Below are 14,879 nucleotides of genomic sequence, written 5' to 3' on the forward strand. Positions count from 1 at the left end.
ACATTGAAGCTGATACCCAGCTAAAATATTAGCTAAATGCCAACTTAGCCTAAAAAACAAACAAACAAAAAAGTTAGCTACAGTAAAACAGCTAGCATGTAGCTGAAATATTAGCTAAACTCCAAAAATAGCCAAAAAAAAAAACTTATTAAATGCCAAAATAGTCCAAAAAGCTTGCAGAATACTAGTTCTGAAAACTTTAAAACTGTAACTTTTTTACATAATTATGAATATTAAAAAAGCAGGAATATTATTCCAGAATAAATTAGCTTTCATATTTTACCTCCATAAAAATATATTTTGTCAAAATTATACAAGTTAGAAATAAGCGCAAGATAACATTGGGTCATTAATAATAAAATAAAATGATCTGGAGGGCCGGATAGAATTACCCGAGGGCCGGATCCGGCCCCTGGGCCTTGACTTTGACACATGTGAACTATTTCTTATCAAAGCATCACAGTTTTTTTTTATCTTGGCTGAAAACCACAAACAGTAATCATAACTAGAAGACCACAGCGAATGCTTTTATAATAGATCTAGAGATAGTTGAAGCAAGACTTTGATAATACTAACTTACATTAAATGAAACTTTTTTTTTTTTAATGGAAAGACTTTATATATATAAACACCCCTCTCTCTCCATGGGTGGTTTCTCCTCTTAGCTCAGGTCCTCTATCAGAGGTCTGAGAGCTTGAGGGTCCTGCAGCATCTCAGCTGTTCCTGCTCTTTTCTGGACTGAGATGTCTGAGGTCTTTCCAAGGATCTGCTGTAGCCACTCCTCCAGTTTGGAGGTTACAGTCCCGAGTGCTCCAATTACCACGAGTACCACTGTCACTTTCACCTTCAAAGCTTTCTCCAGTTCCTCTCTGGTATTTCTCCAGTTTCTGATGTTCCTTCTTCTTGATGTTACCATCTCTTGGTACTGCCACATCCACCACAACGGCTTTCCTCTGTTCTTTATCCACCACTACAATGTCTGGTTGTTTCACCTCATTTGTGAGAGACCCACAGTTGAACAGATTCCCCCCACCCCTCCCCCTTTTTCTTCATACACCTTTCCGTACCTCCTCAGCCCACAGGAGCGCGTGCAGCTGCAGGGGGCGCTAATTCGTCGCAGTTTTTCTTTTTTTCCTCCATGAAGCACTGAGCGGCACTCCCTTTGAATTGCCACGCCGGGCAACCACCCGACCCTAAACCCGCTACCGGTCAGAGTCCCTGAGACTTTGGAGGCGGCAGCTCCTCACACATCTCACGGTTTGTGTTAAAACTGAGCGGCTGTGCGGCAGCGTCCTGCAGGTCTGAGCTCTCATGTAGTGGTAATGAAGAAAGTCAAATTCTTTCGTCTTCTGCAGCAGCTGGACAGACATATACACATTATTTATTTATCTCTTTTTACCAGAACAGCTTTCCTGCAGTTACGCTCTAAAAAGAACCCACGGTTGGTAAAATCCAGGAAGTAGAATTAAAGATGTTTTGAGGCAAACAAACTTTTCACCACGTTTTTTCTCCACTTTTCAGACACAAACATTTTCTCACTTTTCTTTCTTTTAGTTTGTTTTTTTTCTTGTTCGAAAATAAAAATTGGGAAAAAAATTAACAATAAAAATGTTCCTCAAAAAACACTGTGATTAATCCCAAAAGTGTGAATAATTGGATTAATTTTTGTAATCGATTGACAACACTAGTTATAAACACATATTCAGTCTGTATCAAACAATAAGGAAAGTGAGACATAAAGACAGACAAACTTTTTAACATAAATCAACATTGCTGTTGATGGTAACATTCTGTCACGTCCATCACAGAGACAGTTGAAAAACAGAGATACTGTTACTGTTATAAACTGGAATGACGTCTGTCCATCTGTGATCCAAGTTTCTGTTGTTCAGCACAATACCAGAACATCCAGCCTATGTGAGCAGAACTTCTTTATTAGGTCCATTATGGCTTTTTAATGGAAACCCTGCAGCCAATCAGAATAGAGTGTTCTCCCAGATATGAATGTAAAATGATATAAATATATGAAATAAAATCACAGTTTTACATTCAGAAGAATTCAGTCTGGATGAACTGGATCACTTGTGTTTGGGTCGTGTTTAGGTTGTTCAGTTTGAAGGACAGACATGCAGGATTCTGAATGATGTTACCTGAAAAAGTTGAATGCAATAAGCATCCCCGCCCCCAGAACCGCTCCTACTATGACTCCAGTCAGAGCCGACACTCCGAGTCCGCCTGTGAGGGACAGAGGAGAGCATGTGAGTTCAGGTCCGAGTCTCTGCTTTCGTCTAACAGCTAGAATCATTTACATGACTTTTCCGGCGGCAGAGGGCTTGCTTCGTGCCGTTCTTTCAGGGTGAAGTGTTCAGCTCTGAAGGAGGGCAGCAGCTCCAACGTTCTGTTTACGCCAAAATAGTTGGCGACCATCTGAAAGTCAGAGCAGCTCTTCAGCTCAGGTTACCGTCTGGGAGGACGCCGACGCCACAGCTGGTTTACCTCAAAGGTTCCTGCTTCCACGTCAGTCATGGCCATCACGGAGAAATCTCCGTTCCTGTCCCCGTTGGTGTCAATGGATACCTGACCCGCAATGCCTGCATCAAACACAACAAGATTCCAGCTTCCTGCATGACACATTTTAGCACAACACTTTCTCTTTGTTTTAACTTAAACCTGTGTGCTGTGGTTTCATGTTTTAAATATATTCAAAAGTATAAATAAATTATAAGTAAATATTAAATCTGATAGCGAAATAAATAATTTACTGTAAGGGGAAGGGAGCTAAGCTAAGCTATGTTTTCTTATCTGTTGTATTTTAGAAAGATAAAAATGATCATTTTTATATGAAAAATTAAAAATTAGATGTTTTTATTGGAGAACATATAAAATTAAAACTAAAACCGAATTTCTGAGTATTTCTTTATTCAAATTGTTGTGAATCAGGAGTAATTTAGAGTCTGTAGAGCTTGTAACCGTCACAGACTCCCACAATCAGCGGGCTACAAGCTCCTGCTCTGTTCCATCCTGATGCATTCACTTGCAGACAAATAGGTCCATGAACGTCTTTGTTTTCCTCGTCTGAACTGGAATCTGGATCTAAACTGTAAAGCTCGGATTTTGCTCCCCATTTGTGTTGCACTGGGGGTTGTGAGGAGGTGTACGTTAGCAGGAGACTGAGTAAACAAAGGGATGATGGGAAATGAGAACAGGCTAACTCCCTGAAAACAGTTTTGCCAACAGGTCAGACATGAATTTCTAATGAACTAGTGCTGCTCTGCAGAAACTATGTCCTGGAAAACGACACAGGTTTTTAGGTTTTGGTTAGAAGGGTACATGTGTCAAAGTCAAGGCCCGGGGGCCGGATCCGGCCCTCCTGGTAATTGTAACCGGCCCTCCAGATCATTTTATTTTATTGTTATTAATGACCAGATGTTATCTTGAGCTCATTTCTAAGGTTTAAGTTGATTTATTCTGGAATAATATTCCTGCTTTTTTATTTTTCAAAATTATGTTAAAAATTTACAGTTTTAATATTTGTAAAAATCGGCATTCTGCTAGCTTTTTGGACTAACTAAAATATACTGTTTTAGAGCTTGGATAATATTTTGGCCACATGATAGCTGTTTTGGCTAATTTCAGCTTTTTTCAGTTTTTTGTAGCTATTTTAGAGTTTAGCTAACATTTAAATGTTAGCTGTTTTGGCTAATTTAGGATTTTATTTTATTTTTATTTTTAGGCTGTTTTGGGGTTTAGTTAATATTTCAGGTACATGCTAGCTGTATTGGCTAATTTAGTCTTTCTTTTAAGTTTCTTAGGCTGTTTCGGAGTTAGGCTAATATTTAGCTTATTTACTTAAAACTTTTGTTTACATTTGAAAATTGTGTTGTTTTTTTGTTGTTGTTGATGTCTTCAAGCTGAATCATAACATACTGTTTTGCAGGAGATGAGAGTAGCCGGCTCTTCACAGTAGTGTCCAAGATGGGTTAAAATAAAATTAAAATGTAAATGGTTTGAGTAAAGAAATACTCAGAAATGCAATTCAATCTTAATTTTCTTTTTATATTTCCTCCACCATGAGAAAATGATCACGATAACATGATAAAAACACAGATTTCATTGGAGTGGGTCTTGAATTGTGACTGAGATTGTATGGAGCAGACGGTTTAGCTCAGTGCAGCTGCAGCTTCATGAGTTCTGGTTTTACCCTCGATGGTTCTGTTCCACATGCGAGATGTCACCTCTGTCCCATTCTTCTTGCTGTAGCCGTGTTTCATGGCCTCGTGTAAGGCGATGGCGTACAGCAGCATAGCATCATGGAACCCCTCCACAAACATGTTGACCTGGAACAGACAGGACAGACAGACTCGGCTGTTACTTCAACCTATAGGTTTCAGGCCAAAGAGTCATCTGGGTTTTCCTTTTTTCCTAAAGTCTTTGAAAATCCAAACTTTGGAGGAACAACATATAAATATAGTTTACCAAAATGAAATTCAAAGTGGAGTGTGTGCAGTATCCTCTTCACCTCCAGTTCAGTCAACAGACACTTCTGCTCAGCTGTAGTTATTTACATCTTCTACAATTAATTTGACATCGTCCATCTTGACTTGTCGCCAACTACTCTCTTCCTCTCTGCCACTGACAAAACCACACCACCTGTGCTTTCCTCTTTTTTTAGTCATGTGACTCCTCCAATTCATCACAAAAACTCCAACAACTCAAGATGCTTGTAGGAAACTTTTGCTTCTGAAGGAGCTGAGGGAATTTCCCAGGAGGGGTTGGCAGTTGAAGAGCACGCCAACCTGTCTGCTACACACACAGAGGCTGCATGGAGAAATGACATCAGCTGACTCAGAAACGCCTCGAAAATATCCTGATAATCGGGAAGGATAATTATTATCCAGAACAGGTGTTTATTATGGATAAAACTAGCAGATTCCGGACAGAGATGCCCTCTCACACTTCACTGATGAAGGAGGAAGCACACGCTTTTCTAAGTTACAGACAGACATAGTGACAGTGCACTGTCTATTGTTCTGGATTTAAAAAACTCTTTATGTTGAACAATACTCCAAAATTCTTTAATAAATGTTTACAAAGCACGATCAGAAGTGTTTTTGATGAGTATGGACCAGTAACGGACATTCTTCAGTCGTGCGGGGGATGGGGGGTGAGCCAGAGACTGGGGTTCTCCATATTTGCAGATTCGGCGTATTTGCGGATGTCTCTGGTCCCCAACTCCTGCAAATAAGGAGTGAATGCTGTATTTTCATCTCTACAGTCTGTTTAGAAACAAAAATATCATTGCATTTGTCATTAGTGGTATTTTATTGTGAAAAATTGATTATATTTTGAAAATAGACCACATTTTCTCATGTGTCTTGAGGTAATTTCCTGCCAGGCTTGACGTGGATCACTCGCAGTTTGCACAAAAAATAGACCAGACAAACATTTGCTGCACAGCATGAGCTGGTCACGGAGGACGGCGATGCTTCGCGTCTGATGTGAATCACACCATGGGCTAACAAGGGCGCCGACTGAAAGCGGCCTCCGTCCCGCGGCGCCTCCGCGTGCGGTGTGTACCAGGCGTAACAGGTGGGAAGAGGTTAGTTTTCTGTGGATGGTCATTTGAGAAAACTCCATGGTTTTTAAGTTTTCTGCAGAGAAAGTAGCATATGAGTGTAAACCAATGTCTGGAAATGTCAGACGTGGGTTAACCCCACCTGGACCAGACCTTCCTTTTTACCACGGATGCTCAGTAAAAGCAAACTCAACGACTCACTACAACTATTTCTTTATTCAAACCTTGTTGGATCAGGAACAGATGAAAAATTAATGTTTGAAAAAGTTCGGATTTGTGACGCAGCAACTGCTGGACCAAAGTCTCCCTGCTCCGTTACAACTCTGAAGCATCCAGTTGTAGATAAACTGATCCATGAACGTCTTTGTTTTCCTCATCTGAGCTGGAATCTGGATCAGAACTGTACAACTCTGATTTTTGTTGTTGTTGTTGTTATTTATTTTGTTTTTTAATGTTAGCTTGAGGGTGTGAGGTGCTATGAGCTTGTGGGAGAGAGTGTAGACAAAGGGCTGATGGAAAAATTGGCCGAGTTCAGTTTCACACCAACAGTCCCACTAAAAGCACAGATTATATGAACTGCTATTCTTCAGAAAATATGTCTTAAAAAACAAAACAGTTTTTTTTCTTTTTTTTTGGCTAAAAACTGGACCACTGGGAACAATTTTAGAATAGAAAAAAACATATGGTTGGAGTGGACTTTGAGAACTTTTGCTGGGTTCATTTCATCATTGATCCCCATTGCATGAACAGGTGTCTGAATGAATGTATACACATAATATTTATATCAAGGGTCCACAAACTTTTTCCTGTGGGGGCCACATAACTGTTATCTTCTCTGATTGGGGCGGGGGTCAGTTTGTAGGCTAACTGAAAAAGTGTAACAATCATAGCCTAATCATAAACATTTATGGTTTTCCAGAAAGCCACACATCGCCACATTTTATATAATTCATTTCTGTAATCTTCACAGAGAAAAAGTACTAAAACATTTTAAAAACTAGATATAAAGTATTACCTGAAATAATGCTAGTGTAAATTCTGTAAGCAGAATGTGGTCGCAGAAGATGGTGGGCTGATAGATGAAGACGCTGAAATTGATAGCTAAAAACACTGAAGCTGAAAGCTGAAAATGCTGAAACTAATAGCTGAAAACGTTGAAGCTAAAAGCTAGATAACATATTAGCAAAATGCCAAATTAGCAGAAAAAAACTGGCAAAAATTCTAAATTAGCCAAAACAGCTAGCATGTCGCTGAAATATTAGCTAAATGCCAAATTAGCCCAAAAAAAGGAAAATTGACTAATTTAGCCAAAACAGCTAGCAGGTGAATCTGGCTTGTGGGCCATAGTTTGGGGATCCCTGATCTATGTATATATATGCATACATACATACATACATACATACAGTTTATGGAGTCATATTTCAATTCATAATGAACAGAGTGACGGACAAAAGACAAACAAACAAAGTGATGGATGTATAAATAAATAAAGCATTAATGGATCTATGGACAGAATAATAAATGGATGGGTTTGTCTGGGGATGTGCACCAGTCGGATACAGAAGTGGGCGGAGCTACGTACACTTCCACAGTCTCTGCAGTCGTAGATTCCCTCCTTCTCTGCAGAGCTCTTCATCTCCAGGGAGAAGTTTTCAAACTCCGGTTTGACCGTCCTCAGCAGAGTGATGGTGTTCAGAGAGGCGTAGGCTTGCTTTGCTTCACTGTCATGCTCGTCGTTTCTTCTCCACGAGCCATCACCTGGAAGGATCATTTTTTAACCAAAGCGTTAGTTTATCTCCGTGATTTTGTTTAAAGCAGAGTGTCAAACTCAATCGCACAGGGGGTCAAAATCCAAAACACACCTTAGGTCACGGGCCGAACAGGATAAACATTTATTGAACACTCTAAAACTACATTTTTAAACTTTAAAACCGTAACTTTTTAACATAATTATGAACTAGATATATAACATTAGCTGTGATAATGCTAGTGTGAATGCTGTAAGACGAATTTGGCTGCTGAAGATGCTGAAATTGATAGCTAAAAATGCTGAAGCTGATAGTTGAAATCACTGAAGCTAATAGCTGAAAATGCTAAAGCTGATTGTCAGCTAAAGTAGTAGATAAATGCCAAATTAGCCTAAAAACTAAAAAAACAAACAAAAAAAACCTTAGGTTGGCCAAAACAGCTACCATGTAGCTGAAAAAATAGCTAAACGTCAAAATAGCCTAAAAAAACGGAAAAAAGCCTAAATCAGCCAAAACAGCTGGTGTTTAAATATTAGTTAAACTCCAAAATAGGTAAAAGAAAATCGTAGTAAATGCCAAAATATTCCAAAAATTTAGCAGAATGCCAGTATGTAAAATTTTAAAACTGTAACTTTTAACATATTTATGAATAATAAAAATACAGGAATATTATTCCAGAATAAATCAACTTAAACTCTAAATAACTTTCAAAGTTTACTTTGCATAAAAATACATTTTGTCAAAAATTATTCAAGTTAGAAATAAACGCAAGATAACATCGGGTCATTAATAACAATAGAAAAAAAGAGGATTGGATGTAATTACAAGGAGGGCCGGATCCGGCCCCCGGGCCTTGACTTTCACACAAGTCGTCTAAGGGTGTATAATTAAACAACATTTTTTCAATATTTAGATCCTTGTCAAACCTTTATTTCCCTTCATCCTGACCTAAACGTCGTTCTGACAGCTCCAAAAGATCGAACTTGAGAGAGCAGAGAGACAGCCTGCTGTCTAACCAAAGCATCAGCTCCAGAAGCAGACGTTCTGTCCTTCCAGTTAACCCTTAAACATCAGTGACGCTTAAACACAAAATCTTTAACGTGCTGTAACTTCTCAACCGTTAACAGCATAACTCCAGTAGATTGTGAAGGAGAAAAGCCGCTTTTCTCCTTCACAATCTACTGGAGTTATCCTAATCAAAGAACATAAACACAGGAGCCCTGGTGTTAAAGGGTAAAACTACAATCATCTGGAACCTCCAATTTCTGTCTACTTTCACACGTCCACCACCTACAATTGGAAGAGGCTCTGAGTGAAATGTCAAAGGTGCAAATCTAGTCACTCTTGCTCCAGGTCTTTCCTTTCAAGCTTTGTTCCGATGTACGAAAGACTTTGTGTCATGGAATTTCAGCCAGGCAAAAACCGCAATTATTAATTTCTTCTCCCTGATCAATGTTCAAAAGGTTGGCACTTCTGTGAATTGAAAAGGATGTCCCTGATTAATTAGTGTTTTGAATGCAGAAGCCTGAAACACACATTTACGTGCGTTTATATAGATTTTTCATTGGAGAATTTACGCATTTTGTGGGTGCAAACACCAAATTTGACATAGAATGCCCTTAGGATCCCTCTTTCAGAATTCACGGAAGCCATGAGAGATATCCAAAATGGCGGCCACTTAACTGAAACAAAAATATTTCATGTCTGTTTGCCCCAGTCTCAGAAATATGGATCATTCATGCAAAAAATGCAGACTTTGAATTTGAGGGGCACCTACAGAGTACCATTACATATATAATATGTACTTAATGGATATATTTTAAATTCTTGGATTTTCTCGTGGCTAACATGCTTTTCTGAAAGAGTTGCATCCAGGACAAATTTGCTGCTTGTACCACAAAATGCAAGATTATTTTAATAATCTGATAATGACCCATCTTGAAGAATGAACATCATGTGAAGCATGAAGCTTTAAGTCACATGTGTCAAAGTCGAGGACCGGGGGCCAGATCCGGCCCTCCGTGTAATTCTATCCGGCCCTCCAGATCATTTTATTATTGTTATTAATGACCCGATGTTATCCTGAACTTATTTCTAACTTGTAGAAATTTGAGAAAATATATTTTTATGGAGGGTTAAATATTGAAAGCTATTTAATGTTTAAGTTGATTTATTCTGAATAATATTCCTGCCTTTTTATTATTCTTAATTATGTTAAAAAGTTACAGTTTTAAAGTTTTAAAAATTGGTATTCTGCTAGCTTTTTGGACTATTTTGACATTTAATAAGATTTTTTAGGCTATTTTGGAGCTAATATTTTAGCTACACATGCTGCAGCCTAAATTATTAGGTTGAAAAGTTTATTCTTAAAGTTTAGACATTTTTCAGCTACATGCTAGCTGTTTTTGCTAACCTAAGTTTATTTAACGTTTTATTTATTTATTTTTTTTAGCTTTTTTGGCTGTTTTGGAATGTAGCTAATTTTTTGTGGCTATTAGCTTCAGCGTTTTCAGCTATCAGTACTAGCATCTTCACTGTCTAAATTCAGCTTACAGCATTCATCTAGCATTATTTTTTTAGTGTTTAATAAATGTTTATCCTGTTTTCCCGTGACCTAAGGTTTGTTTTAGATTTTGGGACCTTGTGCAACTGAGTTTGACACCACTGCTTTAGACTGAGCTGATGTTGAAGAAGAGAAGCTCCTGAAGCACCATCAGTTCACAGATGTCAGCTGTGTGAACATTCTGGAACAGAACAAGAACCTCGGTCATGCAGCATATCCTCTCCCCAGATGTGAGTAGACAAACTTACAAAAAAAAAAAAAATCAAGAATGATCATTGAGAGAGATAATAACTAAAAGTGAATCAATGTAAGTCTGCAGATGACCTACTGGATGTGTCATCAACAAGAAGATGTGATCCTTAATTTAAAGAATTGTGGTCTGAGTTGTAGGTCTCTCAGCAAAATAACACCCAAAGCTAAATATCCTGAATTACTCCGTGGAGGAAACACGCCGTCCAGAGAAGACAAGCTTCAAACGTGAGGCAGAAGGAGAAGTTTGTCTTTTTTTTTAAAACAAAGACATTCTAACAGCTGGATCTTTATACAACAATACAACAAGATTCATTTAAGTTTGTCACGGCTCTCGTGATCATCGTCAATGGAAACTTCCACGTCTAATTCAGGCCGCCAGCTGGAAAAGTGCGGCGAAGATGAAACTTTGATTGGTGATTTTATGGAGGAGCTGTACCATTCCCTATGATACTCAACTTATAATGAGCTGTGAACGCCGTGGGATCTCTCGTGGCGCCCGCTGTGCAGCGCTCAGGACAGACACTTCATACTAAGAAGTGCATTTATTTAGAAAAGACTGTTTCCATTACAGTTCTGAGAAAAATCTCTATTTCGATACGTCCCAAAAGCCACCTCCTATAAGCGCAAAAAAGTTTTTTTTCGAAAAATGCCAGTTTTTCAAAATTGTGGTGTTTCTATTAAGAGAATTTATTATCAAAATTCCAATTTGCGAAATTGCAGATTTAATGGAAACACAGTTACTGAAAGGTCTTCGGTAAACTTTCATTCATCGTGTTAGTTGTACTTGGTTTCATTGACCAGTGTGTTTTTTCATTGACATCTTCTTGTTCTTGTCTGTACATGAATAGAATAGAATAGAATAGAATAGAATAGAATAGAATAGAATAAAACTTTACTGATCCCACAAAGGGGAAATTACCTGTGGATGCAGCACAGAAGAATACTCACCATAAGTGGAGGCGTTGAAAAGTTCGATACTAAAGAATATCTTCCTGCCCCGGGTCAGCTGGTGTCTGTGAGCTGCCAGCATGATGCTCCGTATTCGGTCTGCTCCCATGCACATGATCACCACTGCGGAGAGCACAGAGGAGCATCAGTCATCCGCCGGAGGCCGCATGAGCTAAAACCGGCAAACGCTCACAGCCAAGATGACAGGAAAACACAGGCGGAGACTTCAAGGAAGTCAAAGCTTCTCAGTAGAAATCAAACAAATGTTGGTGGACAGTTTTAAACAGCTGGAACTGAATGTCTGGAAGAAAAGTGTTGAACACTGCGGTGAAGGAACTTCCATGTTCTTGGATTCTCTCTGAGGCCTTTTGAATCGTGAATTCTGGATTAAAACAAGGACAGAGGTTTAATAAAACCTATAAAATTATAGAAATGAACAACATGACTGCTTTCTACCAACAACAAGTGTTCATCTTAACTGCAGACATCTTGATTTATGACTTTGATACATTTATCCTCCAGAATCCCTCTTTGTCTCTGCATGCAGATCTGGGCGAGATGTTTGGAGCCTCAATGCATTTGCAGTCCTGACATCGCCATGTTTAAAGAACTGGAATAGATGACTTTGAACAAAACATTTTTCCAGTTTTATTTGTGATGGGTACAGAAATAATAAAAAAATCATCTGTCTGTATCGTGCTTTTGAAACTGGATTTTAAAAAACAGCTACTACAACTTTGTGTAGGAAGAAAACTAAAAAGGAAAATAGAAAATTTTCTACATGTGTTTTTATAGGAATCAGGAGCGGAGAAAAAAATATTAGGAAAAAAGCGTAACTGACAAGTAGAATCTCCCCTGGGCGGACCACACCCTCTGCTCTGCTCCATTCTGATGCATCCACATAGATCCATGAATGTCTTTGTTTTGAGCTGGAATCTGGATCAGAACCGTCACTCTTACTGACTCAGGATTTGAAGATTTTATTGCAGTTTTCTCCCATAAGTTCATATTCAGTTAACATGAGAACATTTAAAAAATCCAGACTGACATGAACAAAGAAAAAAACGAAGGATTTTTGCTTGTTTTGTTGGTCAAACTGTACAGACTCTGCTTGACCAGTGTGATCTGAGGTTTAGTGTTTGTCCTCCTGTCACAGCCTCACCTGCTTTCATTTAAAAACGACCCACAGCTGTCCTCAGTAAAGTCAATCCTCCACTGTGTATTTGAGGTTGTCTCAATTCCTTCACTAATCACTGCACTATATGGGGCGTTCACCATAGTTTTGGGGTGTCTAAATCTACAATTCCAAAATTCAGTGTCCTGGAAACCTCCAAAAAGTCTCATGGATGCTTGGATGCTCATGAGATTAGTGAATATAGACCAGAATGCATTGCGTTTGAATGATTAGAAAAAAAGGATGTAAATGTATTGTTCTAAATCATTCAAGTTTTCATCAACAGAACACAGAAGATTCATTGCATTAAATCAAAATAGTCTTTATGAGGTTCTTACTCCGGTAAACGTCATACTAAAAGAAGTGAACACCTGCAAGGCTTGTGCACCATATAGACTATTATGGGTTATGGAGAGGGGAGTTTTTGGTTCAGTCTGATCAGGTTATCTGCTTTTTTTGTTTCTCTGTTGTCTCAGTTTAAAATCCCATCACAAGCCGGATCTCCTGCATTATGGATCCTCCAGCACCAGAACCTGACTCTCGGTAGAGTCTAAAAGCTCTTCTCTGAGAACAGCAGCAGACACACCAGGGCAGATGGTGGGCAGATGTTCTTCAGGACTGGGGCAGTGTGTGACAGAGCCAGACGAGGTGATGCCTCCAATCCCCTCAAAAGATTACATTTAGAAGGCCTTCAACCCTGGAGAGTTGTCGGTTCGATTCCCGCTCTGCCTGCCTGTCTGGAGAATGTTTAGTGAAGTGTTTAGCCCTTGAAGAAGGCAGAGAAACAGGATTACCACCCCTTTAGAAACACATCTTAACGCGAAAATAAAGACAGGATTGTGGACTCGTGGACAGATGCTGGGCTGTGAGTTGTTAAAGATCTCCCTGAATTATAGAATTCTTGAACAGCAGCCGCAGTGAAACACTCAGCATTCCGGAGAGAAATGGAAAAGCTGAGGTGAGAAGTGTCATTGCAGCACGCAATCCACTTCACAGAGGAAAACAACGTTACACACAGCATTCCTCAGCCAGAGCATCACACACACACCAGATGCCAGAGATCACTCACAGTGAAAATGAAGTCGGAAGTGGAACCTTTGGGCCACGTGTGTCAAAGTCAAGGCCCGGGGGCCGGATCCGGCCCTCGGGTAATTCTATCCGGCCTCCAGATCATTTTATTTTATTATTAATGATCCGATGTTATCTTGCTCTTATTTCTAACTTGTATAATTTTGACAAAATATATTTTTATGGAGGTAAAATACGAAAGTTGATTTATTCTGGAATAATATTCCTGCCTTTTTATTATTCATAATTATGATAAAAAGTTACAGTTTTAAAGTTTTAATAATTGGCGTTATGCTAGCTTTTTGGTCTATTTTGGCATTTACTAAGATTTTTTAGGATATTCTGGAGTTTAGCTAATATTTCAGCTACATTATAGTTGTTTTGGCTAATTTCGTTTTTTTCAGTTTTCTAGGATATTTTGAAGTTTAGCTATTTTTTCAGCTATATGCTAGCTGTTTGACTAACCATTTTTTTTTTTTTTTTTTTAGCTTTTTTAGGCTATTTTGGAATTTAGGTTATATTTAAGCTACATGCTTGCTGTTTTGGCTAACCTAAGTTTTTTTTTTTTGTTTAGGCTATTTCGGTTATGCTATCATTTACAACCTAGCTGTTTTGGCAAATGTGGACTTTTTTCAAATTGTCTATTATATTTTGAAGTTTAGCTATTTTTTTAGCTACATGCTAGCTGTTTTGTGTAACCTAAGTTTTTTTTTTGGGGGGGGGGTACTTTGACATTTAGCTAACATTTTAGCTAGCTATCAGCTTCAGCATTTTCAACTATCAGCTTCAGTATTTTTAGCTTTCAAGTTCAGCATTTTCATCTATCAGCACTAGCATCTTCAGTGGTCAAATTCAGCTTACAGCATTCACACTAGCATTATCACAGGTAATGCTTTATATCTAGTTCATAGTTATGTTAAAAAGTTATGGTTTTAAAGTTTTTAAAATGTCGTTTTAGTGTTCAATAAATGTTTGTCCTGTTCGGCCCGTGACCTAAGGGGTGTTTTGGATTCGGGCGATTGAGTTTGACACCCCCTGATTTATGCTGATTTGAGTTAACTCTGCCCACCTCATCATTGTCCCAAAAATGGACAGTTGAAAGTGAACATTTGATGAACCTGAAAGATTTTCCTGGCTGACCTCCTGCCCACCCTCTGGTCCAGCCACCTGTCAATAAAAACAACACATCTACACATTTGCACTTCAACAAAATCTAAATTTAAAAAAATCCTTGTCCTAAATAGAAAATAAATCTAATAATACCAATATTGCTCTGACATTTGGCTGTAAATGTGCTTTGTAACAGTTTAATATGAGAGTCTGTGTGACTCTTGTAGAAACCTGCCTCTAGTGTTTATTTGCAGAACTGCTACTCTAAAGTTTCTTGTACATCTGGGAGTGGAAGGTGGAGTCGTGGTTCAAGTTTACCAAGAGGATCTCTGTTATCTTTGAAATGTGGCTTTTCCAGAAAAAACTTTGGGGATTGACTTGTACCGGTGCTGTAGGTTTTTGGGTTGTGGGGGCTCATGAGGGGTTTAGGGAAGAGCGGCT

The 14,879-nt window shown here is 38.6% G+C and overlaps 1 protein-coding gene across 1 annotated transcript in view; it reads right to left on the minus strand.

Annotated features, from left to right (window-relative positions):
- npr3 (natriuretic peptide receptor 3) overlaps positions 1 to 14,879 on the minus strand; it is a 35,563-nt gene that overhangs the window by 1,325 nt on the left and 19,359 nt on the right. Inside the window, exons 2-7 of the mRNA XM_024260098.2 lie at positions 11,087 to 11,209; positions 7,158 to 7,333; positions 4,202 to 4,337; positions 2,497 to 2,591; positions 2,310 to 2,427; positions 2,151 to 2,235 (exon numbers count right to left, since the gene is read on the minus strand). Of these exons, the coding sequence (XP_024115866.1) occupies positions 2,151 to 2,235; positions 2,310 to 2,427; positions 2,497 to 2,591; positions 4,202 to 4,337; positions 7,158 to 7,333; positions 11,087 to 11,209 (733 nt within the window). The remainder of the gene's footprint in view (positions 1 to 2,150; positions 2,236 to 2,309; positions 2,428 to 2,496; positions 2,592 to 4,201; positions 4,338 to 7,157; positions 7,334 to 11,086; positions 11,210 to 14,879) is intronic.

This window comes from Oryzias melastigma, linkage group LG9 (genome assembly GCF_002922805.2).
Source record: "Oryzias melastigma strain HK-1 linkage group LG9, ASM292280v2, whole genome shotgun sequence".
NCBI lineage: Eukaryota > Metazoa > Chordata > Actinopteri > Beloniformes > Adrianichthyidae > Oryzias > Oryzias melastigma.